Source organism: Lutra lutra, chromosome 4 (genome assembly GCF_902655055.1).
Source record: "Lutra lutra chromosome 4, mLutLut1.2, whole genome shotgun sequence".
NCBI lineage: Eukaryota > Metazoa > Chordata > Mammalia > Carnivora > Mustelidae > Lutra > Lutra lutra.
The window spans coordinates 37,179,980-37,193,741 of NC_062281.1; the positions used below are offsets into that span (position 1 = coordinate 37,179,980).

Consider the following 13,762-nt stretch of genomic DNA (forward strand, 5'->3'; position numbering starts at 1 on the left):
ATAAACTTTATTTTGGTGGATCAGCTTTAGATTTACAGAATAATTGCAAAGACAGTACAGAGAGTTCCCATTTATTCCCGCACCGAGTTTGCCCTGTTGTTTTCCATTAGTAGGGAATGTTTGTTACAGTTAATGAACTAATATTAACACACTATGATGAATTATAGACCACAGTTCAGTTCTATTTCTTTAGTGTTAACCTGATGTCCTATGGCTGCCCCAGAATCCCATCTAGGACCCCACATTACGTTTAGTTGTCTGCCTACTCTCCTCTTGACTGTGTCAATTTCACAGACTTCCGTTGTTTTTAATGACCTTTTTGAGGTGCGCTTGTCAATTATTTTGTGAGATGTCCCTCTGTTAGAATCCGAGGTCTTTCACATGATCAGGCTGGGGTTATGGAAAACCACAGAGGTCTATGTCGTCCTAATCACATCACAGAAGAGCATCTGCATCAACGTGACTTACCACTGTTGATGCTTTGATCACCTGGCGGAGGCTGTGTTTGTCAGGTTTGAGCATGGTGAAGTTGCTCTTCTTCCTCCCTTTCCCAAAGTGTACCCTATGGGAGGCAGTCACTCTGGGCAGTCCGCACTGTGGGGATGAATGCTCCGTGTCCTTGTGGAATGAGGATCGACAGAAATTATTCAGGATTCTTCACAGATTTTTCTCTTCTCTCCTACATATTTATTCAGTAATTGATAGCTGCATAGACTTCTGGATACTTACTTTAGACTTTGGGTTATACTTTGATACTGCTTTATTTTGTTATGTTAGCTGTTCCAGCTTCAACGGAAGCTCCTTCAAGTTTGCTCCTGGAACTCTTTCACATGGGCCCACTGTTGATTTTGTTGTTGTTGTTGTTGTTTTGAGCACTTTCTTGTTTTCTGATGCTACAAGATGCCCCAGATGCCTCTTCTGTATCTCCTGCGTCAGTCCTAAAAATCAATTATTTTCTTCATGGAACCCTGGTTGCTTTAGTTAGGGAATGGTTAAGAGAAACCAAGATCTTGGACTAGGTATGTTCATTGCTACTATCGTATTATTGCTTCGAGGCCCTCTCAGCTGACAGAGCAAGGAAATATGTGTATACACATAGCTATAACTATCTTTATATGTAACCATCTGTGTCTATGTTAAGCTAAACATGAGTTCATATCAAGATCTCCAAATATAATCCATTACTACAAGGCTCATTCCAGCCCACTCCCCTTGCTAATATGAAAACTCTCACTTCAGTAATGAAAAACCTGATTCCCATCACTTACCATCCATTTACTTAACGTATCTCACCTATAGGCAGGCATTTACTAACTTTTCTAGCTCTTGGACCATTGCTGTCCAATAGAACTTTCTGTGCTCATGGAAATGCTCTATGTTTGCTTTGTCCAATTCAGTAGCAGCTTGCCCCAAATACTGTTGAGTGTTTGAAATGTGGCTAGTACAACTGAGGAACTGAATTTAAAATTTTATTTCATTTTAATTTATTTAAGTGTAAGTAGTCACAGGTGGCTAGTGGGCATCCTGTTGAATGGCATAGTTCTCAGCCATTGCAAAGATATTGGCTTTTCCTTGAGTAAGATAGGAAGCCATGAAGGATTTTGAGAAGCAATGGATTGATCTAGCTTACCTTATAGAAAGTTACCTTAGATGCTGTATTAAGAATAAACTGAAGGGGGCAAGGGCAGAAGCAGAAAGTTCTGTTGTGAAGCTCTTGGAGCAATGAGGCAAAGAGACGACAGTGTTTTGGACCAGGATGATGACAGTGTGGGTGGAGAGAATTGGTAAGTTGTTGTGGTTTTTATTTTATTTTATTTTATTTTATTTTATTTGAAAGAGAGAGAGGGAGAGACAGAGAGCATGAAGAGGGGCAGGAGGCAGAGGGAGAAGGAGAAGCAGACCCCCTACTGAGCAGGGACCCCACCCCCACCCCCCAATGTGGGGCTCCATCCTTGGACTCTGAGATTGTGACCTGAGCCAAAGGCAGACGCTTAACTGACTGAGCCACCCAGGGGTCCTGAGAGCTGGTAAGATTCTTGATGTATTTTAAAGCTAGGGCCTATGCAAGGTAAATATTCACCAGATACACACTGTGTTTGTGACAAAGGCCATGGAATTAAAATTCCTGCCTGTTTGTTTCTCTTAAATCTGTTCTCATTTCCTTTAAGCCACTGACTATGACAATATTAAGAGTTTTAGTCCTTCTCCCGAGGCACCATGTTAAACCCTGATTTCTGGCTAGTTTCCTTTCTCATATTTTATTTTATTTTTCATTTATTTTTAAGATTTCCTTATTTCAGAGAGGGTGGGCAGGGACAGAGAGAGAGAGAATACAGCAGCCTGAGTGTGGAACCCAACATGTGGCTCCATCTCCAACCCTGAGATCATGACCTGAGCCAAAGTCAAGAGTCAGAGGCTTAACCCATCCAGCCACCCAGGCGCCCCCTCTTTCTCTTACTTTAAAGAGAATGATGTCGTGCCTTATCTTCAAGCTGCTACTGCAAGTGTAGGGCTGAAATGAAGGAAGATGCACTTTTGATCATCTAAATTTAAAACATATTTTTGACATATCCACTATTTAGCTTGCATAAAAATAACTGCCACCTTGGTCTTATGTCAATATTTGGGTGGGTGGAAGCCTGGGAAGGGCCTCACTGGGTTTCTACAGGGATCATATGTCAGCCTTATAGGCATTTTACAAGCCAGTACTGTCCTATAGAAATATAATGTGAGCCATATATATAATTTAAAATTTTCTGGTAACCCAGTTAAACAGTATGAAAAGAAACAGGTAAAATTAATTTTAATTAGTGGATCTAAAATATTACCATTTCAACATATAATCAATATAAGGAGTTATTAGTGAGACATTTTACTTTTTTTTCTCTGTACTAAGTTTGGCAGTCTGGAGTGTATTTCATACCGATGGCATATCTCAAGTCGGACTAGCCATATTCCCAGGGCTCATTAGCTCTAGCTAGGGGATACCTTCTCAGATAGCATGTTGTAAACGTCTGTGATGTTCAGACTTGGTAGAGGTGGGATGGGGAATTAAATCCCTAACTATGCTCATTGGTACCTCAGATACTATTGGAGAATGAGTTAAAGAAACATTGTATGGTATGAGTGGTGGGCACTCTTGCAAAAACAAATGAAAAATTAAAAGGTACCCCAAATCTACCAAACTCAGACTTGAGAGGTCAATTTGTAGTATGTCTAAGAGTATCCCCAGAAACCTATTGTGAAATAAACTTCTTGGGGCGCCTGGGTGGCTCAGTGGGTTAAGCCGCTGCCTTCGGCTCAGGTCATGATCTCAGAGTGCTGGGATCGAGCCCCGCATCGGGCTCTCTGCTCAGCCGGGGGCCTGCTTCCTCCTCTCTCTCTGCCTGCCTCTCTGCCTGCTTATGATCTCTCTGTCAAATAAATAAATAAAATCTTTAAAAAAAAAAAAAAAAAAACTTCTTAGGAAAACCAAAGCATCCCCTTTTCCTCCTTGTGGCCACTAGGAAGGGTTAGTTTTAAATTAAGTACTAGAATGAGACTTGCCCAAAGAGGGGAGGCTTTGGTGTCTCATCAACCTTAAATTAGGGGGTTTTTGTATAAACTGTGTGTTTTCTGGATTTCAGCTGAGGCGGGTCTTTGGAAATTGCCTGCCACCCTTTCCACCAAAGTACTATCTTGCAATGACCACATCCATGGCTGATGAGAGGAGGGACCAGTTGGAACAATATTTACAGAATGGTAGGTATTTGGATTTTGTTTTTACAGATTTATTGAGATATAGATCATAGACTGTAAAATTCACACATTTAAACTGTGCAGTTTGGGGGCGCCTGGGTGGCTCAGTGGGTTAAGCCTCTGTCTTCAGCTCAGGTCATGATCTCAGGGTCCTGGGATCAAGCCCCGCATCGGACTCTCTGCTCAGGGAGGAGCCTGCTTCCCTCTCTCTCTCTCTCTCTGCCTGCCTCTCTGCCTACTTGTGATCTCTGTCTGTCAAATAAATAAATAAATAGGATCTTAAAAAAAAATAAAGTGTGAAGTTTGGGGCACCTGGGTGGCTCAGTTGGTTAAGTATCTGCCTTTGGCTCAGGTCATGATCTAGGTCCTGGGATCGAGCCCCATGTCCAGCTCCATGCTCAACGGGGGACCCTGCTTCTGCCCCTCCCCCCACATGCTTCTCTCAGTTGCACTCTCTCTCATATAAATAAATTAAATCTTTTTTTTAAGTGTGCAATTCAATGGTTTTTAGCATATTTACAGAATTGTGCAACCATCCACCATAATCTGAGAATATTTTTGTAACCCCAAAAGGAAACCTTATACCTATTATCAGTCACTCATTCCTCTCTCCCACATGCCTCTATCACCATCTATATTAGTTTCTGTCTTACTAGATTTGCTTGTTCTGAACATTTTATATAAATGAAACACACAAAACATGGCCTTTGTATTTGGTTTTAAAAATATTCTGCTTTCACATTTGCTTTTGGGTGCTATATGTTAGCATTGGTTATAGAAGTCAAAGACCTATTCCCTGGATCGAGACTGAAATGGAGGGATGAGATGAACTGTCTTCCTGAAAGCTCTCAGGAAATACCAGACATGCATTTCCATCTCCGTCCTCCCCAGGGAGCCTCCCAGGTCTGCTCTGACCCTGGAGAGGCTTGAAGTACCCTGGTCCTTGCCCCTTGCTTGCACTCTGCAAATGTGCACAGCAAAACTGTGGTTAGCAAAATCAAGCATGCTCAGAAAGGGGGTTTGGGAGAAATCGCAACATTGGCATTCGAGTATTTAAAGATTTTGAAATGGGGCAATAGTATGTACATAGTATGAAATATTTTAAAACTAGAACCGTCTCAAGAGTATACAATGAAAGGTCCATTCCCTTCCAGCCCAGTACCATCCCTCGCCCACCCCTAGGCCTCTAGAAGTAAACACGATGGCTTATATATTCCTTGGAAACAATTTCTATGTCTACTAGTGTGTATGCACATCCCTGTTTGTTAAACACAAACTGGAATGTACCCTGTATACTTTTTGGTACCTGATTCTTTTTTTTATATTAAAGATTTTATTACTTTTTTTTTAAGATTTCATTTATTTATTTGTCAGAGAGAGAGAGAGCACAAGCAGAGGCAGAGGGAGAAGCAGGCTCCCTGCCAAGCAAGCAGCCTGATGTGGGACTCGATCCCAGGATGCTGGGATCATGACCCAAGCCAAAGGCAGCCGCTTAATCGACTGAGCCATCCAGGCGTCCCTTGGTACCTAATTCTTAAAAACTTTATTCTTTTTTTTTTTTTAAAGATTTTATTTATTTGACAGAGAGAGAGAGAGAGAGAGATATCACAAGTAGGCAGAGAGGCAGGCAGAGAGACAGAGGGGAGGAAGCAGGCTCCCTGCCGAGCAGAGAGCCCGAAGCGGGGCTCGATCCCAGGACCTGGGATCATGACCTGAGCTGAAGGCAGAGGCTTTAACCCACTGAGCCACCCAGGCACCCCTTAAAAACTTTATTCTGAAAGAATTTCTGACTTACAAAACAGGTGCAGAAATAATGCAAAGAATTTCTGTTAGTCTTCACCCAGATTTCCCAAATGTGAACATTTTATATTTGCTTTATCATCCTCTCAATTTCGTGATATGTGTGGATTATATATATATAACTTTTTGAGAGGCCTGTGTTAAATACACAAGCCACTTTCCCCTTAAATACTTCTGTGTATATTCCCTAAGATCAAGGACATTCTCATTGACAACCTCAGTGTAGTTATCAAAAGCAGGCAATTAACACTGATACAATAATGTTATCTAATCTAGAGACCTTTGTCAAACTACACCAACTAACCCACTGATACCCTTCATACACAAGAAAAAATATTTTTTTCTTCTGTAAGTTGATTTCCCCTCTTAAAAATCTATATTTTATAGACCATTCTAGATCAGCCATGAGAGATTTAATTCATTACCTCTCATGGTGGCACTTGTTTCCTTAAAGATAGTCAGTAAAAATTCTAGAAGTCATCTATTTCCCATTCATCTTTTGTAATGAAGAATATACCTCTTTTAGACCTGTTAGATAAGCCCTTTCAAACTCAAAAATGTAGTATCTGTTGAATTCTTCTTCTCTCTTGGTTTGATATCTCATATCTGAGGGAAATAACTCCTTTAACTACTGGACTTTCTGCAAATGATCACAGAGCCTACAGGATTGCTTTTCCAGGCCTGGCCTTTGTGCATAATATGGGGCTGTCTCCTGCCTCCTCTTCAGGCAAGGCAGAGCAAGGAGAGAGCGGAGCTTGGTGTTGGGACTAAGACATGGGCTCCAGAGTCAGACCCAGAGTCAAATCCTAGCTTTGCATTTCACTGGCTGTATGACTTTGGGCAAGACATTTACCCTCTTTAAGCTTTAGTGTCTATCTGTAAAAGAGAGATAATATTTACCCTAGGGTTCGTTGTGAAGATTAAATGAACTAAAATATACAAAGTGCTTAGCAATGTACCTGGTTCTTAATAGTTGCACAGTAAGTACTAATTGGATGAACGTTTTTTTTTAACAGCTTTCCCCATCTCCAAGAATCCATGCTAACGAATATATTAATTTGCATATCTACCACATGGATTCCAGAAAATAAGACAGGGCTCCCCACACCCCGAAATCATCTCCCTTAAAAAAAGAGGGAATACCTTTTCTAAAAAGTTTCTCGTAATACTGGAGATCTTCTTTTCATTATTTTCTTTTGAAAAACTGTTGCATTGTTTGGGAAAGATACTTCTTTTTTTTTTTTTTTAAGATCTTATTTATTTATTTGAGAGAGAGAGTGAGAGAGAGCATGAGAGGGGAAGAAGTCAGAGAGAGAAGTAGACTCCCCGTGGAGCTGGGAGCCTGATGTGGGACTCAATCCCAGGACTCCAGGATCATGACCTGAGCCAAAGGCAGCCACTTAACCAACTGAACCACCCAGGTGCCACAGGGAAGATGCATCTTGAAATGACTTTGCCAGTGCTAGTTTTGAATGCTAGTAGAAGTGACAGTGAGGCAATCAATTGAAACAGCAACAAAGAAAGAAGGAAAGGAAAGGAAAAAGGGAAGGGAAGAAGGAAGGAGCGAGGTAAGGAAGGAAGGAAAGAAAGAAACAGAAAGAAAAAAGGAAAAGGGAGGGAGGGAGGAAGAAAGGAAAAGGTATGGTGGGGGTGGAGGGGCAGGTTGGAAGGGAAGGGAAAGAGAAAGACATTTGCTACCAATTTAGTAAGCATGCAAGTTTGGTTAGACTGCAGGGTCCAGGACAGGACTTACGGGGAAAAGGGTAAGAAATGAGACAGCAGGCTGGGGAGCACCTCCTGTAGGAGTTTGAACTTCTCACGGGAAAGCTTCTGCCCCTCTGCTCTGACCACAGCACCCGAATATTGGTATCTGAGCTTTAAAAACTATGAAGGTGAATACTCTTACGGGTATAGAAGAATAGAAACCTAGAAATCTCTCGGACAGCCTTCTAATCACTTCTCTGGGGATAATCTCTTGAGAGCTCCTATCCATAAGTGAGGTACTCAGAATCAGGGTTTCTTGGTTGATTTCAAATTTTCAAATTGAGAAATGTCTTGCCGAAGTAGGAGTCCAGATCCAAGTTTTAAGATCTTTTTGCCTTTTCCCATTAATTTCATCCTCACCCCGGTAGGGCAGCAAGCTGTATAGTGGGCAATACAGGGATATGGGAATAAAGTGGGACTCCTGGAATGGATATAATGGGTTCGTGTTGCTGTCGAGGCTGCCTGGAGGAGGCAAGCTTTGTGGATTTGCATGTATTTGACAGGTCATAGCTCTGTTGCCTGAGGAGGCAGGGGTGCACGGGGAGGGCCTTCAGGGTTCCCTAGAGGACAGAGCAATTTAACAGAGAAGTCAACTCAACCCCATGCTAATCTGACTCACCATCCATATTTTTCAGTAACTGTGGACCCAAACATGTTGAGAAGTGACATTTTCATTGACTTTCTAAAATTCGTACAGCTGGTAAGCATGCTCTTCTTTACCAAGATCATTATTTTGCTGCTGAACATGTCTCTTAATTACCATGTGAGTGTTTCCGGTCATTGACCCCACAATGGATAAAATAAATTCATTTGGAGTAATTGGAGAATTGTTCCTATTTTAGCTTTTTTTTGGTGGGGGGAGGTTTAGATTCTAGAAGGAAAGTAAGCATGTCACTTGACCTTTGAACTTAATTAAGCAGATACTTTTTAATCCTGTAAACTAAGCATCGTACATTTCAAAACTGACCATGGGGAAGAGAACCTTTTATTATTAAGGGCGCCACAACAATTTGGGGACCTTCCTTCTGTAGCTGGGATCCAGTGTGCCATAGTGAAGACATCGAGACAATAGTAGGAGCTGGACCAACTGTTCCTTGTATAGTCTTTGCTCCTGACTTTGTTGAAAATGGATCACAGAGAAAATTCAGTGTGAACAGAATGGCAGAGCAACTCCCTTTCCTTTGTTGGTCTGCGGAACCACTGGCCACTTGCCTATAGAGGCTGGACGTTTGCCCAGTAGGCTTGGTTAGCACACTGCTCATTCTCGTTGTACACGGGGGAACATTTTTATGCCTACGAGTATGTTCTTGACTGAATGGAAAGCTTTGCGAAGATTGAAGTTATAAGAATAACATGATTTTTTTAACTGGATCCCTAGCTAGGGGAGGAATGATACTTTGATGGGGTTTGTAAAAAATGGAAGCAAATTTCATTTATTCAGTGGGTCAACCATGTTGGTATAGTAACTGGTCCATTCAACCTGAGAAATGACCCTGGAGTCTCCCATTGTGTCACCATTCATATTTTCACCTATATTTGATGGCTTAAAAAATATGTATTTTCTTTTTCTTTGAGTTTGTTGTTGAGGTGTTGATAGTTGTAAAATTCAAACAGCACAGAAGGGCGTATGATCCCACCACCAACCTCCAGCAACCCTCTTCAGAGGCAGTGGTTTCCAGTTTATCTTTTTATTTTTTATTTATTTTAAGATTTTATTTATCTATTTGAATATATATATATATATATATAGAGAGAGAGAGAGAGAGAGAGAGAGAGAGAGTGAGTGTGTGTGCGCATGCATGGGAGCAAGCATGAGTTGGGGGGAGGGGCAGAGGGAGAGGGAGAGGGAGAAGCAGACTCCCTGCTGAGCAGGGAGCTTTTTGAGAGACTTGATCCCAGGACCCTGGGATAGTGACCTGAGCTGAAGGCAGATGCTTAACTGACTGAGTCGCACAGGTGCCCCAGCTGTTTCCAGTTTAATGTGTGTTCTTTCTACACATTTCTGTGCATCCACATGCATTCATATCTATGCATATCCTTTCTGTTTTACAAATAAGCACATATTCTACACACTTACTGAAACGTTTTTTTTATTCTCATCTTGCAAATCCTTCTCACCAGTCCCCAGAGGTACAGTGGCCTCAGTTTTATCATCTTTTATGTACATTGTGACTTTTCCATTTAGCACTTTTTAAAAGCCATTCATGGGATATCAGTGTCTTGGAGCTTTGAGTGTCTTTTCTTCTGATACTCTGAAAGATTTTTGCCTGGTTTTAGCTGTTAGTATTTTACCTTACCTTGCTTCCTCTGATGAGATTTCCACTTTTGTAATGGCTTTATTTTTCTCCACTATGTCTTCCATCAACGTGGCCAGCTTTTCAACCTTTTTGTTATTGTACCTCTTTTTTGAGGCCTTCATCTCTTCTTTGAGGTCTTAGTTCAGAGAAGCTCTATTTTTATTAACACATCTATCATTGGCATCTCCTTAGTGGCATGGTGTGGAAAATATAGTTTTTACCCTAAGTTGGTCACGATTCCTCCTCCTTCCCTGCAGGAGTTTTGCCGAGGGCTCTGGCTATTTCTTCTCTGGCAGTCACTCAGCTTTGGAAGGGTCTGTGCTTCATGAGTCAACTGACACTCAGTGTTGGCGAGGAGCTGGGGTTGAGTCATTTGAATCTGTCCATTGTACTTCTGGATCTCACCTCTTGTTTCTGAGCACTTTCTCTAACATTCTGCCCCGAGGGCCAAACAGTGTATCTAGCAGTGAAGCCATAACCACAGTTCCACACATCATGATCTAGCATTTTAAACCCTCTTTTTGGGTGCCAGGGTGGCTCAGTCGGTTGGGCATCTGCCTTCAGCTCGGGTCATGATCCCAAGATCCTGGGATCGAGCCCCATGTCAGGCTCTCTGCTCGGTGAGCAGCCTGCTTCTCTCTCTGCCTCCCACTCCCCTGCCTGCTCATACTCTCTCTCTCCCTTTCAAATAAATAGATAAAATCTTTAAAATAAAATAAAATAAAATAAACCCTCTCATTGACTAAGTAGTTTTAGGATTGGCTCAGTGTTTAAGAGTGCAAGGTCAGGAGTGTGAGGACCCAGGTTTCAATTTTGGCTGCCCAACTTTCCATTTGTATGGCCTGGGGGGCAATGTACCCAGCCTCTTTGCATCTCAGTCCCCCAGCTGTAAAATACGGGAATCACTCCTGCCTCACAGGGCTGTTTTGAGGATTGAGTAAGCCTTTAGTATCTCTTAAAGCCCTTAAATATCATCCGGCAAACTAACACTTATGAAGTACTTGTTACCGTTAACACTGGTCTTTTCTTCTCTTCCCAACCATGCTGAGAGATTGCTTTCTGCAAAGATAGTGTGTCTGTACATTTTCTTTTTTTGGCCTCCCCTGCCACTACGTAGTGTCCAGTTGGCCTACAGTTATATTCCCAGACACGCTAGTCCTTGGGGATTAACTCCTTGCAGCCGGCTTCCCTGTGACTTGAGTTCCCTGGCACCTCCACACTTCTGCTTCTCTCCTCCCCAACCAGGTCTCATTTCAACTGCACTGGGCACCCCCTTTGAAAACCCAGTAGTGGTTCAGGCTCCGGACAATTTTCAACTCCTCCCAGGAGGATCTTCCTTCCGGTTGTTTTCTGTCTCCAAAAGGAGAGCAGGACGGATGTTTATAAAGAAGCTTGATGATTTTGAAAAAGGAGTTTAAATCAGGAAGGTGGTTCCGTCTCCCCTGCATCCCTGTCCTGCCTTATGCTGTCCTTTATCATTCACACATTGAGCAAATACCTAGTGAGTAGTGAATGCGCACCGAGAGCCAGCACTGCTCTAGAGGTGGGGGAGACCCCAACAAATAGCACCCAGTCCAGCTCACCGAGTTTACTGTCGTCTTGGGGAGACAGAAAAGTCACTGGGCGGGGCACTAAGTGTAATGAATACTGTGAGATGGGACCACGCACCATGATACAGGAGCACACACCATGAGATGGGACCGTGCACGGTGATGCAGGAGCCTGTGCTATGAGATGGGGCCATGCACCGTGACGCAGAAGCACACATTGAGACGGGACCACGCACCATGATACAGCAGCGCACACAGTGAGACAGGACCGTGCACCATGATGCATGAGCACGCACTGAGATGGGACTAAGCACTGTTACGCAGAAGCACGCACTGAGACGGGAGCGCGCACCGTGATACAGGAGCGCACATTGCGAGACAGGACCGTGCACAGTGATGCAGGAGCCTGTGTTGTGAGATGGGACTGCGCACCTTTACGCAGAAGCACGCCCTGAGACGGGACCGCGCACCGTGAGACAGGAGCGTGCAGCGTGATGCAGGAGCACACGCTGTTGAGCCGGGACCGCGCACTGTAGATGCAGGAGCACCTGCTGTGACCCGTGAGAAAAGGGCCAGGAGACACTGCCATAGGATGAGTGTGTGTCTGGGGGACTTCCTAAAGGAAGTGACAACAAAGCTGGTATTGGAGATTTCTGGGGTGGGCAGGGGTATCAGATTATACTCTAGCTTTTTTCTTCCTGTTAGGGACAAAACACATAGTGTCTGGCCTTCTGGAAGCCTCAGGACTGATATTAGTAAAAGGGAAGCAGTAGCCACTTAGCAATGGGGGTGAGTCTACTCCAACTTCCAGGAATCCCTTCGCCGGCCACCTTGCAGGGCCAGAGCGATTTACTGGTGGTAAATAGATGCAGTGAATGCAGAAGAGGTCAGCCCACCGAGCTCGCAGACAGATTGCTTAGTGCAGGGCACATGGGAGCCGGGAGAACTGGAATGAGCAGTGGTGATACGTGGATTTGCCAGACTGTGAAAGGAGACTGAGGAACAGGGATTGGGCGGTTTTGCCCAGCTCAATATTTTACAGACCTGCATATTTGCACCTCTTCTGCTAAGTGCTTGGCCTGCACTCAACAAGTGATTAATGCCAGGTAATCACAGGCTCCCAAGCCGGGCTCTCTGGGCTGAGCAGTACAAGAGCGTCTTCTCTCTGGGCAAGAACACAGGACATGAGAAACCTGAACGCGTGCAAGTTTCCCGCCCTCCCTCCTGAGGAAACCCTTTATCAAGGATGATCATATGCAAGTTGCAAAAACAAGAGGGGTTTCCTGCTGTGGGGTGATTTAACCTGGGCGAGGCCTCATGCTTTATGTGCATTCTCTCCTTTATCCCTCACAACTTGTTGAAAGAGGTGCCATTAGGATCTCTTTTTCAGGTGAAGTAACTTGTCCAAGGGCACATATCTCATACATGAAAGAGCTGGGATCTGAACCCAAGGAGTCTAGACCCAGAGGCCCTGCTCCATGGATGTTATAAGAAATTTCTAGAGTGATGGTAGCCCACCCAGCCCTGCCCCTAATCACATCCCTTTTGTTTTGTGTCTCCAGACTCCCTTCATTTACCACGCTCTATGTTTTTCCCCTGTGATCGCCTTGGAGATAAAGGGATTTTTGAAAAGGTGAAATCAAAGTCTTTTAGACCAAAACATTTTTTAATGTTCTTGATTCTTAAATTGTAGTATTCTATGGTCTGATGTGAACAACATGTTTGAGAAAAAGAAGACTGAGAAGGTGTTTGGAGTAGCTTTTGTGCGCCTGGAAAGTTAGGGGCAACCTACTGACCTGGGAAGTCTAGTTCATTCTGGCTTTGCTTGGGGGATCTGAGAAGTAACTATTTCTTTACTTCCTCTTGAGAATGTTTATCACATGCCTGTGTGATAAGACCTCCATAAGAGTCTCCGAACTGTGGGGTTCAAAGAGCTTTGGAGTTGGTGAACATGCCAAGACGCTGGCAGGGTGGTGTGCCCAGAGAGGGTGTGGAAGCTGTGTGTCCCTTTCCACGACTCGTGGCCTAATGCATCTTATTCATTTGGCTGTTCCCGGGTTATGTCCTTCATAAAAGTGGGTGATGATAGGTAAAAAGAGCTTCCCTGAGTTCTGTGAGCATTTCTTGAAAATTACCAATCTTGAGGAAGGTGTCATGGGAACCCCTGATTTCTAGCCAGTTGGTCAGAAGTGTGGGAGGACTGGACTTGTGACTGGGATCTGAAATTGGGGAAGGGTTATCTTGTGGGACTGAGGGCTTAACCTGTGGGGTCTGCGCTAACTCCAGGTAGGTAGTGTCAGAAGTGGGGTGAGTAGAGAAAAACTGTTTTTCCTTGTAGCATCCTATGAGCATTATTAAGGCCAGCGTAGATTGTATAGTGGTGAGCATAGCTGCCTTTCAGGAGCAAAGTAAGGACATTGGAGGGGTTTAAGCAAGGGGAGAACATTTTTACATTTGTGTTTTAAAAATATTTCTGTGGCTGGTATGTGGAGAGTGCTTTGTAGTGGAGGAGAATGGAAACCAGGCGACACATGGGTGGCTCAGGAAGTTAAGAGTCTGCCTTTGGCTTGAGTCCTGATCCTGGGGTCCCGGGGTCAAGCCCTGTGTGTGAGC

General features: G+C 43.6%; 1 protein-coding gene across 1 annotated transcript in view; it reads left to right on the plus strand.

Moving 5' to 3' along the window:
* The window catches only part of SNX31 (sorting nexin 31), a 59,177-nt gene that overhangs the window by 6,508 nt on the left and 38,907 nt on the right, over positions 1–13,762 (plus strand). The window contains exons 3-4 of the mRNA XM_047727237.1: positions 3,627–3,741; positions 7,938–8,002. Coding sequence (XP_047583193.1) covers positions 3,627–3,741; positions 7,938–8,002 — 180 coding nt within the window. The remainder of the gene's footprint in view (positions 1–3,626; positions 3,742–7,937; positions 8,003–13,762) is intronic.